This window comes from Stegodyphus dumicola, chromosome X1 (assembly GCF_044657685.1).
Source record: "Stegodyphus dumicola isolate Sdum_Otavi_A_Nest chromosome X1, ASM4465768v1".
NCBI lineage: Eukaryota > Metazoa > Arthropoda > Arachnida > Araneae > Eresidae > Stegodyphus > Stegodyphus dumicola.
In genome coordinates this window covers 189,471,450-189,495,446 of record NC_140780.1, presented here as the reverse complement: position 1 = coordinate 189,495,446, position 23,997 = coordinate 189,471,450, and the positions used below count along the sequence as shown (strand labels likewise).

The following is a 23,997-nucleotide window of genomic DNA, read 5'->3' as shown; positions in this document are numbered from 1 at the left end:
CTTTCATATTAAGCGATATAAGTTCATTAATAATGAGTAAAATTAACAAAAAAACTTGCGCATAAGCAGGTTAACACCATCACAGCTCATTCAGGAAATACATATTCAAACATATTTTACACCACATTTCTTAACATTAAATTGCACTGTTCTTTCATTTGGCTTCTCACTACTTTTCTTGCATGATTTATCTGCTTTGAAGCTCACTGCCAAATTTCTGCCCATTAATTCTCTAAGGTTTATAAATAATCATTGTTATCCAATCAGTATTTCAAAAGAGATTTCTGATTTCAAGCAGCTGTCAAAACACATGCAAAAGTGCATTTCATACCAACATGCACCTGCAAAACTATTGTGTTGTTTTTATTGTAAACGCATAAAATAATATATCAGTATATGTGCTTGAAGTATATTAAGAAATACATTCATATGAAAAGAAATGAACTGTTTTTGCAGTGTTAAGGTGAGAAGATAAACGGAATGTTTTTTGTGTTATACAGTCAAAAGTCGTTAATTCAGAATGCGCATAGGCGTTTTACGCATGCGCGCAAGGCATTTACAACTGCGCATATGCGTTTGCGCAAGTGCAAAATACGTTTTCGTGTGCACGTTTAATGTATAACGGACGGTATAAGCTCTAATTATCTATTTCAGTTAATGTTGATGATTGCGTTGTTCCTTAATCTTCGAATTGGATCCAGCTTATTATTTTTTGCAGACTGTAAGAGCAATTTTATAAAAGTAAGCTTGAACTTTCGATTATGTCAAATAGAATTTCCGATGCTGGAGCTCCCAAAGGATTTAGAAAATGAAAGTATGTTTCGATGTCAATCAAACAAAAAACGAATTGCTATAAAAAATGGATGAAGCCATATCCTTTGTTTATCTAACCGTTCTGAAATCTGTTTATCAATTTCACGCTGCTCTGCACGGGAGGAGGGGACATCCCAGCGCATAATGAACTGGAAGTTGATCTGTCAGCACTATCGTTATCTTCAGGGCAGATGTTTTTATTTTATTCGGCTTATAATTCCTTACTATATGTAGTATTTAATCTCGATTTACTCTGTCTTTGATATGATTTAAATCAAATTCCTCGTCATTATAAATATCACGAATACAAATCAAATAGTTTTCTGGTTGCAATTTTCTAATTTCGGCTATGCGTAAGGTATGCTTCACGCATGCGCGCGTTGAAAGAAATGTTTAATAAAGTAAACAAATAAATATTAACCTTCTTTTTTTGTAAATTTTGATACCCTTTAGATTATAATTGCTCATTATTTTATAAATTACGGTTTCATATTTTTAATTTTATAATTTCTGCATGCCATCTTACGAGATTTAAACTGATGATCTATAATCCGGAAAAATCGATAATCCGGAATCGCTGAAGTCCCGATGAGTCCGGATTAAAGACTTTTGACTGTATATTGTTTTATGGTTTTTATTACATTTAAAGAACTTTCATGAAATAAGTATTGAAGCAGAGAGAACAGAAAAGACTAAGCTTCAAAAGCAACATCATGAATAGTAGTAATTTGCAAAACAATATTAATACTGCTTATTAATTATAAAAACCGTGTTTTTCCTTCCTTTATTCCTTACAGCATTTTTTGCAAATGTTGTGAAGTTAATGGCTTATCTTTTTTACAAAATTATGAGTGAACCTCATTTATATATATATACATATTCGCAGATTTTCTAATATAAGTTGTTTATTTCATAACAACTAAAATGTCTAAGTATAGATATATCCTATTACAATGGAGGACTGAATTAAAAGTTTTGAAATAAAACATGGCTACTAACAGGTACTTACTTTCCTTTTGAAATTTATTAAGTACACAAGCGTTATTTCTTGTGAGTAATTTCAACTACCACTGGTGCATCATATGAAGGCTAGTTGCTATGGGAGTGAACATGTTTTCTATGGGAAAATGTTTCTGTTCATATTGCACATATGATTTGTAGTAAGGTATCTGCAAATTACACTAGCATTAAATGATCTCATTTTTGCACTCAAAATAGAATTTTGATTTTTCAATTTACTTGAGGCTATTTTACGTTTTGATCTGAGTTCTTAACCAGAAGAACTGTTAAGGTTTAAAAAATTAAATCATTTTCACCTATTCATTTTGAAAGCTTTTTTCCCCAATGATTATACATGCTTCTTATGTGATAATAGGCTTAAGCTGTATATTTTCCAAAAGAATAGTGAAGTGACAGAAAAGCAGATAATGACATATTCAATAACACTGGATTAACCATTAAGTACAATTTGACATTTAATCACTAAGACTATTATAAACAATATTTGTTGCTGATATTGCAATGGAGCCTGATAGGTTCCTCATCCTCTATTTTATATGAACCATTATGATTATTTTGGAACAAAAAAGATTCTGTCAAGACCAACATAAAGTGCAACAAAAAAATTGCATTTCACTTAATGTCCTGCATTTTAAATACTCATCAAGTAGATTTCAATCGTGCTATTGATTTCCATTCTCTTTTGGCATTATGAATGACCTTACAACTTAGACTAGCATATCATATTTTGATACAGATACTGTTTTCACTTTCTACTACTGTTTATGTATGCATAATATTATTATAAAAAGAAGATATTCAAGCTTAATTCATGGAATGAGAGATAATGTGATTCACTTAGCATTTTCCATAATTTATTTTTATTTACATATAAATACAATTATAATAAAAAGCATAAAAATAATTTACCTTGGAGAGCTCTGACTAACTAATTTTGGTGGCGGTGGAATATCATACAATGCCTCATCTAGAGCAGGTGAACAAAACTGTCGAGGAGGTGTTATTTCAGAAAGGCTACATCTTTCAGGTAATAAAGAGTCCATATGTGTACCTACAACAAATCCCTGTGGTGGCAGAATTGAAGATAGAGAGTCATTGCTACCAACATCAAGCTTTATAAGAGTCAAATGATCTGCAAGAAAAAAAAAAAAAAAAATCCATTTTCACATGGATCCATTTTCCAATCCATTTTCACAATTATTCAATTTTATAACAGTCTTACTTATTGGGATTCTAAACATCAGCAACTCTAATTATCAAGACTGTTTCTTTGTTGAGGAAAATTAAATGTTATTTATTCATTTCCTTTCAACATTTTTAATGATTTAAATAATATGAATGGATACTATAATAAAATACAATCTCTCATGTACTTTACTTTCTTGGTTTACTGATAATTTGATTCTTATTCAAAGATCAAGGAATAGTTTGGATCTAATGTAAATGGATTGTTATCGATATGACCAACTTTGGAAGGTCAGTTAACACTTTGCTTGGGAGCAGATGATTTCCAGCTATATGGTTTGAATGCCTTATTTGTCCAAAATGCTAATTTACACAGAGAATAGCTGCCATAGAGTATGTAATGAAAAGAACTTGAAAGAAATGTAAAGAAGCAAAATTTCAAAAAAGGAAAAAAGAAGACAAAAGGAAAAGACATTTTGAACATTCTGATCAACATTCAAGGCTTTGAATGATTTAGGAAATCGTTCCCAAAACATTTTAGAACTCTTGTGGACTACACAAACCCTATGTAACTTAATATTTTCAACAGTAATGACAGCATAATTTTCGTTACAATCAATATTTGCATGGTTTTTCACAGTCAATGCTAGTACACAGGTGAGAAAAACGTTAAAGAACTTTATAAAATGGTGTAAAATTTTATTTAACTGCTTTTATTAACTTGACAAGATCAGGAAATGCAACTTGCACAAGATCTTCATTTTGCCATACATAACATATTTTCAAAAATGCAAAACTACATAATCCTGCTGTAGACACATTAGGAATTTTTTTTAGGCAGGATTTTTTTTTTTTTTTTTTTCATATACTTTTTATATTTACACCATCCTCTGAATTTCACCAACATCTCATCAATACAGACACATTCTCCAATGGAATAATTATGTTGATGATTCTTTAAAACTGTACTGAATATTCCTCAAGTGGCCACTGCGCTGTCACTTGCCATCACTCCTTTCTTCTTTCAGGGCTATTAAATCGTAAGGAACAGAGAAAAATAAAAACCTTACTTTAGTAGTAAGGCAGCGGAATATTTCACGCCCTGTACCATCTGTTGCAAATAAACTATCATTATTTTCCCGATTTGATTTGAATACTATTGAATATAGTTAAAGTCCGAAAAAGGTTCAATTTTCAGTTTCATCAATATCGATTAGTTCATGTCTTCTAGGATTAGAATATTTAATTCTATTTTCATTAATTTTGACATTAGTCCATTTTACAATAATTCTTACCATATTTTCATCAAAAAGTAAGTTCCAAGCTTCTTTGGCTTCAGGACTTATTCTTACTGCACTTTTCAAACCTGGTAAGCACAAAATAATATTGTGCTTACCTGTCCGAACAGCCTTGTTGGACTCTTGAGTAACCCATTTGAATTCATTTTTTTTCCAGTAAAAAAAAAAAAAAAAAAATCAGGAGAACATGGATCTTTGTTTTAATCGGCAGATATTTCTGAATTTGTATCGTGGTCACTCTCAATAATTTCATGATTAGAACTTTCATTAGAAAACTCTAAGTCAGAAAAATTTTGAAAAATTTCTTCAATTCTATCTTGGGTAAGATATATAAAACGTTTTCTGCACACATTTAAAGCTATTTCAAGAATACTTATAAAAAGGCGAAATATGTAAAAACAATGAAAAGTGAACTCTGCCGGCTGAAAACTAAATCGCATCTGCCATGATCTGCCTCACAGATTGCTGAGGGGGGCGGGGGATTAAAATTAAAAGAAATACAGCTATCCAAATGACCCATGTTAAGTGATCTTGGATAACTGGTTTAGGAACGTACTAGGAAGGGAAATACCAATTAATTATTTTAAGGAATGGAAACATTTAATGGCAAATGTCGCTCACAGCAGTTAAAGGTTAGGCTCAGTGAATTCAAAAGTTTTGTGGCTTTGTCACCACAACTTATATCATATAGCAAATCTATGTCCAATCAGTTGCAAGGCACTTCCATTTTTATTGCTATCATAAATGGCCACATTTATTCTGAAGGTTCAGCACATGTACATTCATTTTCATGATATTTCCAAAACAAAATGTGAATGCTAAATAAATAAATAATTTTTTCTTAAAACCAAGCACTTTTCCATTGGACTTTCAGACCTCGTGAGCTTTCCCATAGCTGATTAAACACAAACACAAGTTTATGTGTGCATGTAGGATTTTGTTTCTGATTTCATGGGTATTAAGTAATTAACATTAAATTAGATGTCTCAGTAATTTTAAATTACCAATTTTAGGTAGATGCTGTAAATATTTTCCAGGATTCAAGTATGAATTTGAGAAAACTGAAATCGAATTCAGATTAATTAAATGCTCATGGATGAAGTCAAAAGGAAAAGATAATCTCAATAAAGAAATGAGAAATTTTTGCGCATGGTTTCGGATCCTAATGATAATGTTATAAAGCTAAACTTGAAACCAGTTCAGGAGTCAGATGGAACTGGTAAAGAGACAATACAAAAAGACTGTTGTGACAGTTGAAAACTGTTGCTAAAGTATTTGACCCTATTGGGTATTTTGAACCATTTATAGTTCAAATTAAGATCATGTTACAAGACATTTGTCTTCTGGGTTTAGAGTGGGAAGTGCGCTGAAAAAATGTGGATGGACTGGCGTGCAGAAATGAAATGTTTAAACACCCCTGATTTCCGCAGAAAATTTTTTTATGATATTAATTATATGAACATTCATATTTTTTTGAAGTGCCACACACATAGCTTTTAGAGCAGTGGCATATTATAGATATGCTGGTGAAAATAAGGAAATTAAAACCAGTTTCATAATGGCAAAAAGTAAAATAGCTTCCCTCAAATCTTTAACCCCCTCCCAGATGCGAGCTAATGAGAGCTGTTGTAGTGGCTCACTTAGCTAAATATTTAAAACACATCCTGTCTATGTCAAGCAATAATATTATTTTTTGGAATTACTCCCAAACAAAGCTGCATTGGATAAGGAAATCACCAAATTTCTGGAAGCTGTTTGTTGGCAACTGCATAGCAAAAATCCAGACAATTAGCAACGCTAACAAGTGGTACCATTGCAATGGAAAACATAACCCAGCAGACCTACTATCTTGAGGGGTTGGATTTGGTTTCGTTTATTTGTTTATGGCAAAGCCTCGAGGGCTATCTGCCTAAGGCGAGGGATGCCTTCATGGAGGACTTTCTAAAGGAAACTGGCTCATATTACATGTTACACATGGGGCAAACCAAAAATGCCCGTGCAGCCAGCCTATTTGCATGATTTGAACCTCAGACCAAACTACTAGTGTTCAGCAACTTCATTGTTCAGCAATTGATAGGCTTTTATCGTGAGAGAAATGAGCTGCCACCATCATCTCAAATCCATTATGGCAAAACAGACCAAGCTGGCTTCTCGAGTCTGAAAATTTGTGGCCTAAGAGACTAAACATGGAGGCAAATGCAGAGGAGATATTCATAGGAAAGAGAAACACACTTAGTGTCCTGAAAGCTGCCACTAACAACAAGAACATCATGCAAAGTTCTAATTCTCTGCTCGATTTAAATCAATTTAGCAAATTAAGTAAGGTATACCGAAAGCGTAGATATATAGATACATTAACAATTCTAACCCTAGGTCTGAAATACTTTGTGGATGAATAATTACTTCTGAAATTATGAATGTGCAAAAATATTGGATTAAAAACACTCAATTTCAATATATAAAAAAAGAAATTCTCAATTTATCTCAATGGAAGTCATATGACAGAGGGTCCTTCCTACATTTACTCACTGAATCCTGAGCTCGACAAATACGGACTTCTACGGTTAAAAGCAGAATACAATTTGCAGACTGTCTGGAATCTGCAAAGCATCCATGGATACTGCCCTCAAAGTTATGTAAAGTTACACAGATCTGTTAATTTACAATACACATGAAAGGGTATTTTATTCCAGAGTGGACTCCGCTCTGACACACCTGCATGAAAAATTTTGCGTCATCAAAAGGAGACGAATTAAATCCTTGTTCATCACATGCATAATTTGCAAATAATAGAATGTTCACTCGAGAGTTCAAGATGTAGCTCCACTTCCTCTGGATCGAATTCTTTAGTCACCAACCTATGCTATGACTGGATTGGACTAGGCAGAACCATTTTTCTCTAAGGAAAGCAACAATAAATATTACCTTCTACTATTTACTTGTGCAGTGACTTGTGACAGGGCTGGTACTCCATGAATACGGAAGCATACTTATTAGCCTTTAGATGATTTATAGCTCGACGAGAGCTCTTTCAACAATACACAGCAATAATGCAAGATCATTCAAGCACACAGACACTGAACTTAAAAAAAAATTGGATCAGTATTCCTGATACCCTCATAAAAATTCCCTTCTTTTTACAATATTCATTAGAAGTTTATAGTTAAAAGGGGAGCATGGTTAGGAGGATTATGGAAGAGAATGATCAGAACAATCAAAACAAGTCTTAGAAAAACTGTTGGCCATTCATTGCTTTATCTCAATGAATTCTAAACAGTATTCATTGAGACTGAAAGCATGATCAATTCCAGACCCATTACTTACTTATATAGTGAACTCTCAGAACTCTCTCCACTAACGGAAACGGAAAGTCTAGTGTCAGCCACATATGGCTGACATGGTGCTCAACGTGTTAAGAGACTCTCTACTTTTGCCATCTGTGTCATTCATTACCTTTGTTGCTTAAGTTCATGGGTAAAAATTATTTTTATCCCAAAATATAAATAAAATAACACCTCTCATAAGAATTATTTAAATAAATAGAAACCTTAATTGAGTTGAACAATAAAATACAATATTGCATTGTCCACGTGATGTACACTTGTCACATATGATAAATAGAAATAACTCAATTATACTGGAAAAGAATTATCACTACACTACTCAAAGTTATTCTTGGCATGCCTGTGTAGCACAGGACATAACATACTGTGAGTTTGAGGCATATTTTGATTCTAAAATTACTTATTAGCTGAAAGTGAAATGTAACTCCAGTATTATGATGCACTTAATGGTATCGCTCAACATGTAAATACAATTTACAGTTCAACTTGGCCAGTATTACAATTTTATAAGTAAATTATACAGAAATGTAATATATTAAAGATAATAAATTGATTCCAGCTAATATTTACTCACGCATATGAATTAAAATTATATTTTCACAAACTACAGTCTATACAGCTCTAATGTAAGAACAGCCTTGAGTGGGGCAAATTATTAGGTAAATCAATAGTTGTCATCACTAACAGTCAGATTCTCTAAGAAAACCAACACTATGAAAGGTGAAAATCTGAAATCTTGAGTGGTCATCTTAGAGAAGGATTTCTGTGAATAACATGGACTCAAAACATAACCTTCTGAGAAGTCTTGTTTGTAATAATTAGCACTGAACATTTTTTATTCAAATGCAAGTTATATTTCCATTGAATTTCAACAAACTAGAAAAGTCACAAGTATAAAGGAGTAAGTAAATTTACCTTTTATAACCTCCTCAATCTGCTTTGCAATGCATGTGTTCAGATCATCCAAAATATCAAAAACAGTTCTTTTCCTAATATTTTCAAGATTTGGATTGATACCTAAAAAGAATTATGAATGTTAATTAATATGCTTTACATTTTTAGTTTTCATAAAGCATATTTTAGTATGAAAAACTGCTTATCTACAGTAGAAGTCACATACAATATAGTTTCTGCTTGCAATATGTTAAGCCATATATCATAAATAAGTTTTAAAATGTCATTTTAATTAGTCTAGCAAACTAAAGAATAAGTCTGAGTTATTTGTTATTAACAAATTACTTTTAGATTTATGACATCAATTCTTAAGACTTCTGAAAATGAAGATCACTAAAATCTAATATTTTCTCAATAAATTAAAGACATAAGTTGACCTACTTTTACACTGTGCAGAGAACTGTATTGCATATTGAACTTAAATTAATTTTGACATTACAATGCAACTATTATAGAATATAAATAAAATAAATATTCATTTTTCCACTTTAAATAAGAAGCTAAGAAATAAAACACTGAAACAATTTCCTGATATATACAAAGATTGACTTTCCAATTAAAGTAACAACTTAATACCACATAACTGTTATACAAAGACTATAGAGTAATATTTTGATATTTCAAACTGCATCAGATGACAAAACAACATAATTTCAGAGATTTATTGAGCATCATTAGTAAAATACAACAGTAACAAAAAGAATTACAGAATGTCTATCACTATATATGAATAAAGAATAGTATAGTACAGGAATTTGGGAAGACTTTCTCACATTTTTTAATTAATATTACACAATCAATTCTTAATGTATCTTATATTTTAATATTTAAATTCTGTCAATGATTTGTTTGTTGTTTTAAACATCAACCATATGCTTTCTATCTTTTCACAAGCATTCCTGAAGTTTGGCCATCGAAATATAAATCCCATGCTTCATCAAGCCTGCTAGAAGGCTAACCATTTTCTGTTGAACAGCAACTTTAAGTTCAGGAATTAAGTGACTAAAACTTTGAAATAATTTCAAAAAAATGCAGCGGAAAAAAAAGTAGAAGACTCAAGTACTGAGAAGGGATAAACGGTAACAGTTAAAAAATACTGAGCAAAATGAGTTAGTGTGTAAATTATTGCCAGTCAAGTGAAAAGAAAAACATTGCAATTGCTCAATGTACCAATTGAAAGGTACCACATTATTATCAAAATTAAATTTTTCTCAAATTAAACCATAACTCATTTCGTTTTAAAGATTGGTTCTAATTAACCAGAAACATAAATAAAAGATCTTAAGCAATTGAAATGGCAGTTTCTTCATTTGCCAAGATATGAATTTTTCATTTAGTCATTGACTTTAAATTTCTCTGCAGTGAAAACAATGACTGTTTTTAAATTTTAAAAATTACACGGAATAAATTTAAATCAAAAAATATATATATACCATAATCCAGAAGCAATTTCACAACTTCTAATTTACCATACATAGCTGCCTCGTGCAATGCAGTGCCAATGTCTGTCTGAAAAGGGAGAAAAAATATACTTAGATATATAGACGTTTATGTTTTCATGAATTCTGTACGATCACGTAAAAAAATGCATAAAAAGATAAATATATACATTTTACATTTCTATTACACTGAGACCCCAAACCAAATCACTAGCAATAACCATTTTGAAACAACTTTTAAGAACCTTAAAAAAAAGTTTAGGGCTTATCCTGATAAATTCTGATTTTATAACATTAGCAAAACTTTTAAAGTTTTACATGGATAGCTTAATAAAAATATAATGTTGAACTATAACTTCCAAGTATTAACTTTGTATAATATAACTTCAATGAAATAAAATGATATGCTTATGGTGCAATTCAATTAAGCTAAATTTTTGTAATTACTAATTGTAGTCCCTGTTTTCAAAAACTTCCACTCATTAAGATGATACAGTCAAAAGTCGTTAATCCGGACTCGTCGGGACTTCGGCGATTCCGGATTATCGATTTTTCCGGATTATAGATCATCAGTTTAAATCTGGTAAAATGGCATGCAGAAATTATAAAATTAAAAATATGAAACCGTAATTTACGAAATAAAGAACAATTATGATCTAAAGGGTATCAAAATTTACAAAAAAAAAAAAGCTTAATATTTATTTGTTTACTTTATTAAACATTTCTTTCAATGTAAGTTGTTTAAGAGTCTTCGCTTTTTATGTGATAATACATTCTCTTCAATTCTATAAACAGACATAATTTCTTGTTCAGTTACAAAGTTCCGCTGTTCAAGTCCTATAATTGCTGTGTCGAGAATACCGACTAATTTGTCAATCGAAATTTTTTCGTTTTCAATAACCTCTGTCACTTTCTTCGCTATCGGAAGCGAATTATAATGACGAGGCATTTGATTTAAATCATATCAAAGACGGAGTACTACATTTAGTAAGCAATTATAAGCCAAATGAAATAAAAACATTTGCTCTTAAGATAAGGATAGTGCTGACAGATCAACTTCCAATTCATTGCGCGGCGGCGCAGCGTTAAAGATAAACAAAGTTTAGATAGATAAACAAACGTTAAGGTTTAGATTAACAAAGGTTTTAACCTTTATCCATTTTTGCAGCAATTCCACTTTCTGTTGAATGGACTCCGAAAGATACTTTCGCTTCGTATATCCTTTACATATTAGTAAATATATATCGGAAATTCTATTTGACATAATCGAAAGTTCAAGCTTACATTTATAAAATTGCTCTAACAGTCTTCAAAAAATAATACGCCGTATCCAATTAGAAGATTAAGAAACAACGCAATCTGCAACATTAACTGAAATACATAATTAGATAATTTTAGCTTAGCTTTTCCCGTCCGTTATACATTAAACGCGCATTCGTAAACGTATTTTGCGCACGCGCACACGCAAATTCGCAGCCGTAAAGGTCTTACGAGCATGCGTCAACGCGACGCATGCGCAGAAAGTTTGTAGCTTTGAGGTCCGGATTATAGATCATTCCGGATTATGGGTGTCCGAATTAACGACTTTTGACTGTATTTACATTATTTAAAAAGTAAGCAAACAATATATTTTAAACTATAATGTAATATATGGCAAGCGACAAAAATATCATGACTGGATGAAGGCAGTCAAGACACTCAGGTAAGAGAGATTATAAAGAGATACAGAGGTGTGGAAGAAGGCCTTATATAACATAGCGTCAATGAGATAAAAAAAATATTTTTTATTAAGACAGATTCTGGCCAATTACTGCCTCTCCCATGTATGCTCTCAAAATGTAGCTGGTAGCAGGTACGGCAAGCAATCAAAAGATTCATGATTTGAATCACGATGAGGACACAGCTGAAAAATCGCAATAGTTCTACAATGGTTCTCAACTGAAATAAGGTGGCATACTTCTTCACCACATGGATTTCTTTGACTGGTTCTAATTTGTGTATCCCCATTCGCCCTTCAAATAAGGGAGAATATAAGAAGTTATGGCCTCTCTCATGTGTACCCTCATGATTTAGCAGATAGCAATTTGGTTAGCAGCCAGAAAATTGTGGGCCAAGTTTGAATCCTGGTGAAGGTATAACTTATTTCTCCTTTAATTTATTCTCCTTCCAAAGATTCTAATAGCTTTAGAAGATATGTTTCCTATTCTGATTACAGATATGTGATCAGAATAAATAAATAAAAACTGTGACAGCTTTGTTTGCCATAAACGACATCAATATCTCAGTGCTTAAGTTGGGAACACACTTTTAACTCGATTGCTGAGAGTCATGTCATGGCTTTAAAGGACACAGGTTTCGCCTTTACACTTTAACAGAGCATCAGTAATATCCAACCTTTGCTCAGTGATGGCTTTTATCACCAAACAACATCAACAACTTTAACACCACTCTTTAAGAGCAACTATTTAAGTTTCTTAGACAGTAAAGTTTTCCCATTATGCTCTTTCTTCTTGGCCTTCATCCAGTAATTTGTCTAACTCATAAATTTATCCAAATTTGAGTTACATAAGAGTTAACTGCTATGCTTTCTTAACTGCAATTCATGCTGTTGCTGAATTATAAGTTTCATGACTCATCACAAAAACATTCATTACTAAAAGAATGCGGTTAGTGATCTATTAGTGATATTTATTGGAAAGTGAAAGCTTTATCTTCAACCTGAATCATAAACAGTTACATTAATAAACTTTTAGATATTAACTTGTTTTGTAAATTTGTTTTCTTGCACAGTGATAAATCGATTCAATACTTACATAGCAAGTACTGGCTATTTGTTTTAAGTGCAGGCATAGACCAACTTTCTGGATGAAAGGCTTATTAAGAATTAAAAAAGAAAAGGCTTATGGCATATAAAATAGCATTTTTAGATATAAAATAATATTTTCAAGAAAAGTCAACTCTAAAACAAAAAGAAATAAAATATTTTAACAACCAACAATTTCATGAAATGACACAAACATTTTATATCTTTGATATTCTTTTAAACAATTCAGGAGTTAATTTGCTATGGAAAGACTAAAAACTGCTCATAATTGATCATTGGTGATGCTTCATCATAAAATATTTCAGTTGAGATTCATGAGAGAAAATGTTCACTTATGTAGGTTGATCTAAAATAACCAACATTTTTGAAGTAAAATCCTTAAGTTGTTTGAATTTGTCTGCATTCATCTATAATCTCAAGTTGTAGCTCAGTTTCAGTATACTATTAACTTCTATTAAAATGGATCAGAAACTACTGCCAAACTTATTTAAATAATTTCAAAATTGCAAAATCTTGAAAATTCACCATTCAGTACATCGATGATTTCACTATATTCTTGATATTTACTTTCTGACATTTCAAATAATTTTGTGGTTGGAAAGAAGACTTTTCTTTTAAATAAGTGTTGATGGAACAACTGGTTAATTTAACTGGATGCAACTAAACACAGGATGGCTATCTCTCTAATGGCAAGAATGTCTTTATGGAAGATTTTCATGGGAAAATTGGCCTGTATTCATGTTGCACATAGGGAAAACCACAAAAAATACTCATGCAGCCCATTCACCTGACATAAAATTCATATTGAAATACCTGTATTCTGAGTCATTGGTGCAACCTGGAACAACTGTAGCTTTAACGGAAATCCATTCAATCATTTTACTAAGCATTTAAGTTTTTACTTTGTAACACTAAGTTGTAATTATTTTAGCGTGTCACACGATGTTCATATCAAATGCAAAATCAGGAGTCCAACCCCTATCACTTAATTCTGGAAAATTTATTATAAAAATATGATGATATAATTTTTAAAACCCCATATTGACTAAAGAACTTTTTCTATACTAAGCCACCGAAGTTTGCTATGGTGAAGAATAGCTCTCTACTCAGATTCAGTATCTTGGAAGAAAGTTCACGAAGTATGTGCATTTCAAGCTCCCTGACAGCATTAAATTTACAAGTTAAATAATGCAAGAGAGTCACTTTTAAGAGATTTTTATATAATGCCTACTGATGCATACTACAATGAATAGCAATTAAATTGTAAACAGGGTAATTTTTTCAATTTTAGCCAGAATTTTCTTTAATGCAAAAACATTTTACCCTGTCAAACTTGATGCTCAGTCAGTTGCGACTATTTTGTTCTGATATAAATTTTATCTCATTGGGTAATTTTTAATTCTTTCATATATATCAGCTGTTGTTTATTCTTTCATATATATCAGCTGTTGTTCAGTTTTTAAGAATTTTCACTGAAAATAGTAGCTCTTCAATAATTTTAAATTTGGAAGTAATCCATACATAAGACTGGCCTCTTCAGTCGTTATTTTCATCGAGAGCTAACATGTACCATATCATGGTTTCTTAACACTGACAACAACAGCGCACAAAAATTCGATACATTCAGATGTTCTTATAATATTCTCAGATTTGTACTTGACATTAGAGGGTACAATTTCAAAAGCTTCAGTCATGCATTCTTTGATATAATTTCCATCAGAAAATGGTTTGTACTTTTTGCATTTATTAAAGTAATAACAAAACTTTCTTCTCCACTAACTTCTTCCTCTTTAGTATGTCATACAAACACATTTTGGAGTTTAAGATAAATTCGCAGTCAACCAATTAATTCTTTTTTACTTGCTTCTGGACTTAAATTAGCATCAAATTCTGAATGTTTAATAATAAAGTGTCTTCTAATATTGTACTCTTTCAGCATACTCCTTGAAAATTACCTTTTTTACATTAACAAAAATATGCTTTGTGCTCTACTCTTCCCTGAAGTCCAAAAACAAACTGCAGAATGGCTATTAATAATATTATCTTTCAACTATGATCTTTCATCCTATTGCTATCACTGTCACACAGTAAGGAAAATTCACATACAAGGTACAGCATCATAGATTGTAGATCATCCTTCATTAGCAAGTACTCTGCGATGAGAAGGCCTTTGCTTGCATGTCATAAAGTAGCCCCTTGGGGAATTCAGGATTAAAGTAATACCACTGCATAATACCAGTGGCGTAGCTAGGATTCCAGCACTCAGGGACAACTGAAGAATTTGCACCCAGTGAAACTTTCAGCTTAAAATGGCAGCTTTAATGGCATTGTTATTCACTTTACCACTTATTGGCTTGCTCTGATTCCCATGAATTTTCAAATTCCATCTAATTCTAGATGCAACCACATTACAGTGATGGCAACAAGATTTTTCCTCTTATTTAGGACTCGCCCACCAGCGGCTGAGCGGTAAAATTGCTGAACACTGGTTGTTCGGTCCGAGGTTCGAATCCCGCGAACGGGCTGGCTGCATGGGCATTTTCGTGGTTTTCCCCATGTGTGACGTGTATATGAGCCAGTTTCCCTTAGAAAGTCCTCCACGAAGGCATCCCTCCCTTTAGGCAGATAGCCCTCGAGGCTTTGCCATAATTACATACACACACACACTTATTTAGGACTCATCATTCTCTTCTAGAGAACAGCTGCCATTTTCAGCTGAAAGTTTCATCTGCATTATGCAGTGTATTACTGTAATCCTTGAATGCCCCAAGGGGCTACTTGATGACATGCAAGCAAAGGCCTCTTCATGGCAGAATGCTTGCTAATAAAGGATGATCTACACTCTGTGATGCTGTACTTTGACTTGAACGAAAGTTATAAAATTAGTCACAAATTAATAAACTAAAAATTTATTATATATTCAAATTTATTTTATTTAAAGAAGCATCAAATCACAGAAGAGAACTATTTAAAGAAACCTGATTATTGCTTGCAAGCCGGTTTGAGTAGCATTTTCGGATGAAGTTGCCACTGCAGCCTATGCTCTGATGTACTGCAGAGAGGAGAAGCTTTTGAACAAACTTCTGAACAAAAGTAATTAATGCCATAAATGCTCATTTCTAAATACAACCATCAAAGGATGCAAATATTCTTTTACAGAAGCACTCTGGCCACATATACAATACAGGGGTATGGTAAATCTATACCCAGAAAGTGAAGAGACCTGATTGTCAGAAATTGAGAATAACTGATATATCTTCTTCAGTTATTCATCAAAGAAAGCTGATTAATTACAGAAGGAAATATCTAGAGGAAACTTAATTAAGAGAAATTTTTGTCTGCTTAGTCAGTCAATAGTTGGCTAATGAAAGTGTTTCTGCAGAAATATAGAACTGTTATAAAAAGAACAGAGAAAACAATGCTGTAGAAGGGTGAAATCACAGACTCAATTAGCTCATGCAAACAACTCATTTGAGGTTCAAATAGATCATCAGATCAATACACAAAAATGATCCAAAATGCAATGACTAATAAACTGATTGCAAATCTGAATTTTCCTGGAGTGAAGTAACCCCCCAATTCACCCAAAAATATCAGCAGGACAAGAAGATTGAAAATTTATTGGTTAATTTACTGCAAAAGAATAATATAAAAAAGTGCCTAAAAGCTCCAACATTCATTTAAAAACTGGAAATGAGATAAGATTATGCTATAGAAAATTAAAGATGATAATAGATTATCTTTGATTTAGGACTAGGACAAATAATTTCATTATCAAAATAAAATAAAATAAAATACAACTTTTTGTTTCAACAGAAAGAGGGAAATTTATCGTTAACACTCAGATTAATCACAGCAAAGAGGAAAATATTTGAAATATTTCTTAAATACGTCAGCATTTTATTGCCTACTCGAAATCTGGTCTTTCAAAGAAGTATAAAGGAAATTACAAATTCTTGCAAGACAGTTTTAAAGTACTTATAATTCTTTACACAAATACACGTTAACGTATATAATGTATATTTATTCATTTCAACAGTATAAAACTCCACTAATGTAATTAATAAACAAAGTCATTATCCCAAATTTATCAAAAGAGAATCAAAGGAGGGTTTTGTTCCTAAGTGTCATTAAATTATACAAATTATAATTACCTATCTATCAAAGAGCATTTCTTCCATGTAAAAATGTCTCTGATTTCAATTTGTGTGGAAGTGCAGCTAATTTGAATGGATGGTTGATACAGTCATCTCTAAATTACTGCTTGAAGTCCAATAATTCTGCAGTTCCAGAAACTCCAGTCTTTGGAATAACTGTTTCAGTTTGTAGAGACATTAGGTTATTTCAAAGCAGGAAAGATGAAAAATGAGCAATGCCTTCACCGGGACTCGAACCACAGACCTCTCAAAATTCGTGTTGAGCATGCTGACCACTACACCACGAAGGCATGCTAACAAGACGGGGAAGAAATACCTTACATACTTCCTCTTTTAAAGGGCAAATGGGAATTAGGGGCCCAATTGCCAAATCTTGGTGGTGGAGAATTATCATTCACCATCCTTTTAGTTCGGGTGCTACTGTAGAGCACATTAAGTATTTTTTGAAAGCATTAAAGATGAAAAATGAGCAATGCACTCGCGGAACTCAAACCATGGACCTCTCGAAATTCGCCTCGAGCGTGCTGACCACTACACCACCAAGGCATGCTAAGAGAGCGGGAGAAATACCTTACAAATTCATGAAAAATTACGATTTTAAAATTTGTATAAAAAACTATTTATGTTTTCTGTTCTGGAGCATTAAAATGCCAAGAAAAAATATATGTTTTAAAAAATTAAGGCACTTAACTTTTCAGCAAAGTTTTTGGTTTGGAATATTTACAATGTTTTCATAAGATTCCAAAGATATTTACTACTTCCCATTCAGTAAATTAAACAGCATTAAACACAACTCAAATCCATGTGCAGTAGAGTCGCGCTTATCTGACATAAACGGGCCGGAAGAATGTCAGGTAATAGGCGGGTGTTAAAAATGTTAAAAAAAAAAAAAAAAACTATTAAATGTCCAGTGATTTTATAATTTTACAAATTATGAGTCTAATGATGATTTTTGCAATAAAACAAGAAAAATTATTTCAAAAAATAACTTACAGTCACAGGTCTGTGAAGTTAAAAACAGTATATGCTTCAAAAGTTCAGTCCTGGTAATGATTAAAAGATATTTTTTATTGTAGTCTGCTTTCTTGATGAGTGCTGTTTCTCTGCTGCCAAATCTTGCTATCTTTGCAATATCACTATGTCAATTTTTGTAGCATCTTGTTGTTCAATATATTTAATTCCAGTTTTTAGAGACTTAACTCTGTAATTATGTGGAATTCTGCAAAGCTCAACAGCTGGTAATTGATCTTAATCTTCAATTTGGTTTTTAGCACAATCGACAAAAGTGACAATTTCTTTATCGGTTACCTAATACTGATCATGATCCTTCATCCAACTTTCGATTTCTTGCAATGCACTAAAGGCTGAAGTCAGTTCAAGCTTGTTCAATCCATTAAACAACATTCTTTACATAGATGGAGACCACCACCAGACAAGCGGTAAAATCGCAGAACACTTATAGTTCCGCCCTGGGTTACAAATCCAGGCAAATTGGCTGACTGCATGGGCATTTTTGTTGTTTTCCCCATGTGTAATATGTACATGAGCCAGTTTCCCTTAGAAAGTCTTCTACGAAGACACCCTCCTCTTAGACAGACAGCCTTAGAATGTTTTGCCACAGTAAACTGAATCAAACCTTTACATTGATGTGCTTCCATTCTTCAATCTTATATTGTCCTCCTTCAATTTCTCATACCTTACCTTTCTTACCCATAGGGGTCAACAGCTTCCTGCAATGGCTCCTTTTGAGTGTTTCCCAAGCGTTCAGATCCATAAGTTGGTATATGGCGGTTACAATGGGGGCAGAAACTTTGCCTTAATGTTGTCATGAAGTTCTTATGCATCAGGGTGTGCTGGAGCATTATCTAGCAGTAAAACAACTTTCTTGGTAAATTATATTCTTTCAAAATCTTTTCTGTTGAAGGAATGAATTCGTTAAAGAAACAGTTTTTGAAAATTCCATTGCTCATCTACGTGCTTTTTTTACTGCAGTATTTTACAGAAAGAACATTTTTTGAAATTATTTGAAAGTCTCTAAAATTTGTGGACTTTCCAATCATCATATCGTCCAATTTGAGATTTGCTGTAGCTAATTTGAGATTACTGCAAGCTAAAACTGTCATTTTCTTGTTATGCTTAAAGCCACAGCCAGCCTGTTTGGTTCTGGCTGCAAGAATCTATTCAGTAACATTCTAAGCCTGACTTTGATGTTTGTCAAATTAGATACACAACAGACACATATGCACGAACAGTAACAGACCATAACCGAATTTGCATGCAATGATAAATTGCACTGCACCACATGATAGAGTCGGGACCAACAACAACAAAAAAATTATTTGCACAACTGCCAGCTCTTGTTGCCAATAGATGCCTTCCCCCCCCAATGGTATGCAAAACAATACAATAGGTTGGATACGTGAAGGTCAGATAAATGAGATTCTACTGTCTTATAAACTGATTTGCTATATTTACAAGTCTCCACATCTTCCATATTAATCTTGCTAATTACAAAAGGACTGCTGTTAGTTCAGATTTATTTTACTGAGTCACATTGTAGTAAAAATGATCAGTGCAGCATTATGATTTTCTGAAAAGGCACTGAGCAAGGGAAGGGAGAAAAATCTCCTACTGTTTCATGAAACTGATTCTAACTCACACAGTCTATAAACTTTTCATAACTAAAGTGATAGTTTGTAAATACGTAGAATTCATAAATTGGAATTTTGTTAATAAAAACGTCCACTGCATAAAAAATTTGAGAAACATTTGCAGAATAAAATTTACCGAAATTTGTTTCCTGAATTAATTGAAATGGTAAACTATTTGGAATATAAGTTACGAGGATTTGTTTCAAATAAACTAGTCCTGAATATTCTATTGAATTTGGTCGATTATACAGTCAAAAGTCGTTAATTCGGACACCCATAATCCGGACCTCAAAGCTACAAACTTTCTGCGCATGCGTCGCTTTGACGCATGCGCGTAAGACCTTTACGGCTGAGAATTTGCGTGTGCGCAAAATACGTTTACGAATGCGCGTTTAATGTATAACGGACGGGAAAAGCTAAGCTAAAATGATCTAATTATGTATTTCAGTTAATGTTGCAGATTGCGTTGTTTCTTAATCTTCGAATTGGATCCGGCGTATTATTTTTTGAAGACTGTTAGAGCAATTTTATAAAAGTAAGCTTGAACTTTCGATTATGTCAAATAGAATTTCCGATATATATTTACTAATATGTAAAGGATATACGAAGCGAAAGTATCTTTCGGAGTCCATTCAACAGAAAGTGGAATTGCTGCAAAAATGGATAAAGGTTAAAACCTTTGTTAATCTAAACTTTAACGTTTGTTTATCAATCTAAAATTTGTTTATCTTTAACGCTGCGCCGCCGCGCAATGAATTGGAAGTTGATCTGTCAGCACTATCCTTATCTTAAGAGCAAATGTTTTTATTTTATTTGGCTTATAATTGCTTACTAAATGTAGTACTCCGTCTTTGATATGATTTAAATCAAATGCCTCGTCATTATAATTCGCTTCCGATAGCGAAGAAAGTGACAGAGGTTATTGAAAACGAAAAAATTTCGATTGACAAATTAGTCGGTATTCTCGACACAGCAATTATAGGACTTGAACAGCGGAACTTTGTAACTGAACAAGAAATTATGTCTGTTTATAGAATTAAAGAGAATGTATTATCACATAAAAAGCGAAGACTCTTAAACAACTTACATTGAAAGAAATGTTTAATAAATTAAACAAATAAATATTAAGCTTTTTTTTTGTAAATTTTGATACCCTTTAGATCATAATTGTTCTTTATTTCGTAAATTACGGTTTCATATTTTTAATTTTATAATTTCTGCATGCCATTTTACCAGATTTAAACTGATGATCTATAATCCGGAAAAATCGATAATCCGGAATCGCCGAAGTCCCGACGAGTCCGGATTAACGACTTTTGACTGCATTTCATATGTAGTTGATTATATCGAGAGCTTGTGGGCAGACTTTAATGACACTGGACATAAGTTAATATATCATAAAAGCACATAAAGTATAAATTCCGAGAAGTGAAATCCATGGACTTCAGCGTTTCTAGAGTTTAGATCATTGGTTCTCAACCGGGGGTGGGGGGCGGTACCGCGCCTCAGGGAACAATGGAAGGATGCTGCATGGAGGTAAGAAAGGACTAACTTCCTACCTCCATGGGATGTTGAGGAGGAACTTGTTTTGGACGGCAGGGTGGCGGCGAGCATGTTTTGGGTGGTAGGCGACGATGAGCATGCTTTAGCATTCAAACTTAATTTATAAACTTCCCCCAAAATTTATTAAATCGATTATCTGATTTACACCATTTGTACCAGCAATAAAACGAACTTACGCCACGGCTCCTCCCATGCAGTTCTAAGAATGTGAGACGAATCTGCAAGAAATTCATCCTGACAAACAAAATAAAGATATCTCGTTTTTCCTGAACATCAGAGCCAAGTTTCTGAAAATACCATCTGTCTCGGCGTTACTAGCAATCTCATCAGAAAAATGCGACGATGGTTTCATAGCCTTTTATTACTGTATTTGACGGCATATAAGACGCACCCTTATTTAGAAGGCCGCACACAAGGAAAGAAAGTTTCAATAGTCCGCGCGGCAGCGCGGTACCACAATAACTTAAAATGTGGTTTCTTTTAGTTCTTACGTTTCGTAAAAGCCAAATAAACAATCATTGAATGCAATTACCAAACATATTTTTATTAAGGAAAATTAACAAACGGCAAGCTATTTTGACCATGATATGTAAATTTCAATAATGAATAAATGAATGAACGGAAAGCAATCAAACATAATACAAAATAAAGCAGAAACAACAAAAAACACAGATTCAAGGAAAACGTTGCCTATCATGAAATTAGACTTTAATCACTTTCAAAACCATAAAAATCCTTTTCACTATCATCATCATCGAAAACGAGAATATCGTCATCACTACTGTTTCCATCATCGCTAGTATCACCTTCTTCGAATAATGCGTCGTCTTCTGTTCCGTCAAGACCATTACTGATTCCGCACTTCTTAAAGGCTTAACAATTACTTCAGCCTTTACGTCCTCCCAAGATCTTTTTACTCACTCACACACTTGTGAAATAGAGGGCCACTTCATTCTACCTGAGGGTGTGAGGGCATGATGTGGCTCTCCTATCAACTTGTTCCATCATTCTCGCACTTTTTCCTTAAATGGCTTATTCACCGATACATCTAAAGGCTGTAATTGGCTAATCAGTCCACCAGGAATGACAGCTATCTGGGTTTATAATCCTCTCGCTTTATTCTTTATGGTTTCAGTTCTATGGGCACTAAACTGATCCAATACCAAAAGAGAGGGTTTTCCTAAGAGTCCACCAGGTCGCCCGGACCATACGTTCTGTAACCACAGTTTCATTCCAGCTTCGTCCATCCAGCCTTTCGGATGAACATGAAAAATTACACAAGTTGGAAGTTTTTCTTTCGGATGAGTTCTTCTTTTGAATATGAAAAACGGCAGTAGTTTTGACTGACACGTGTGTCGGCTGAGTCAAAGAATGTCTATGTAAAGAAGGAAAGGCTCCATAGACGTAATGTGACCGTCGAACTTGTTCGAACTTCGACATCAGCTTCCAGCTTTGGCACTTTTTGGTGACAGATATTTCACGCATGCGCAAAATAATTATGGCAGATGTAGAAAATGTTATGTGTGTCTAGACCTTTATTCGGGTTAAAAATAGTGTTCAGTATTGAAAGTTAACCTGTGTCCTTCATGTATACGATGCAGGTAACTTTTTTGAGACCAAATTTAGGAAAAAAAGTGCATCTTATATGCCGTCAAATACGGTATATATATCAAAATTAATTCTAAATCGGGAAAAGCTCAATATCGTGGGCGATTGATACTGCCAGCTGTCAAGGAAGTTTCAGAAAAGATTTTACACCATTCAGCCGCATCCTATATTATAAAAAATGTCCTATTAAGCAATGATACAGTGCGACGATGGATTGATGACATGGTGAAAGATACTGAAGTTTCCCTTCGTTATACAAACTTTTGATGTACTAATGAGGTTTTACTGTTAGCATATGGCCGGTTTGTGAAGGAAGGAAAAATTATTCAAGAGATGCTTTCTGCAAAACATTTGTTTGCAGATACTAAAGGTGAATTTATTTTTAATACTGTCAAAGATTATTTTAATTAGAAAAATATTCCTCTTGAGAATATTATGTCTGTTGCCACCGAAGGAGATCCTACGATGGTGGATCGTCATCATGGGTTTATAAGTACTCCGGTTATGGATCCCCAGTTGATACAATGTAATAAGATGCACACAAAATTTTACTATTCCTAGGATGTTTGACTGAACTACTAAAAAATAAAAAGATTACCATATCAACACCAAATATAATTTTATTCACCATCTCGGTAGTCAAAAACTCATCTTCTATTTTTAAAAACAAAATGGATTCTAAAGATAAAAACTGTTGCCAAAACCATAATACAATAATACGCAAAGTAAACATTTATAATTAGTAAATTATCTGAGAGTTACTTTCAAACTAATTATTTACATTTTATGCCGTTACATTCACTCCCCTTCCAGTAACGAATGTTACATTAGAAAAACTGGAAGAAGTAATGGTGCTTAACATCAAAATAATAACAAAATTAATGGATAAATAAAATATGAGGTTTTGAATCGCAACGGTGTCTTAACAATTCTACCAGTTCGGAATTGTCTTAAAGCTGATTTGATTTTGAACCACAGTTATTTTGGTCTGAATTTCAGTCTGCATAGGCGCATTGTTTACACAATTTGGAGTGGTAGGCTTCTCTTGTTCTGGTATTTGTTGTGGTAGAATATATGGTGGCTCCAACCTGTCTATGCATACATTTACTTCTTTATTCTTTATCCTGAGAGTAAAATATTT

The 23,997-nt window shown here is 33.0% G+C and overlaps 1 protein-coding gene across 2 annotated transcripts in view; it reads right to left on the bottom strand.

The window, feature by feature from the left end:
- Nucleotides 1-23,997, bottom strand: part of LOC118187911 (ankyrin repeat and SAM domain-containing protein 1A-like) — a 411,400-nt gene that overhangs the window by 202,352 nt on the left and 185,051 nt on the right. For both annotated transcript variants that reach the window (XM_085807269.1, XM_085807270.1), the window contains exons 6-8: nt 10,048-10,123; nt 8,576-8,677; nt 2,743-2,965 (exon numbers count right to left, since the gene is read on the bottom strand). In XM_085807269.1, coding sequence (XP_085663395.1) covers nt 2,743-2,965; nt 8,576-8,677; nt 10,048-10,123 — 401 coding nt within the window. The remainder of the gene's footprint in view (nt 1-2,742; nt 2,966-8,575; nt 8,678-10,047; nt 10,124-23,997) is intronic.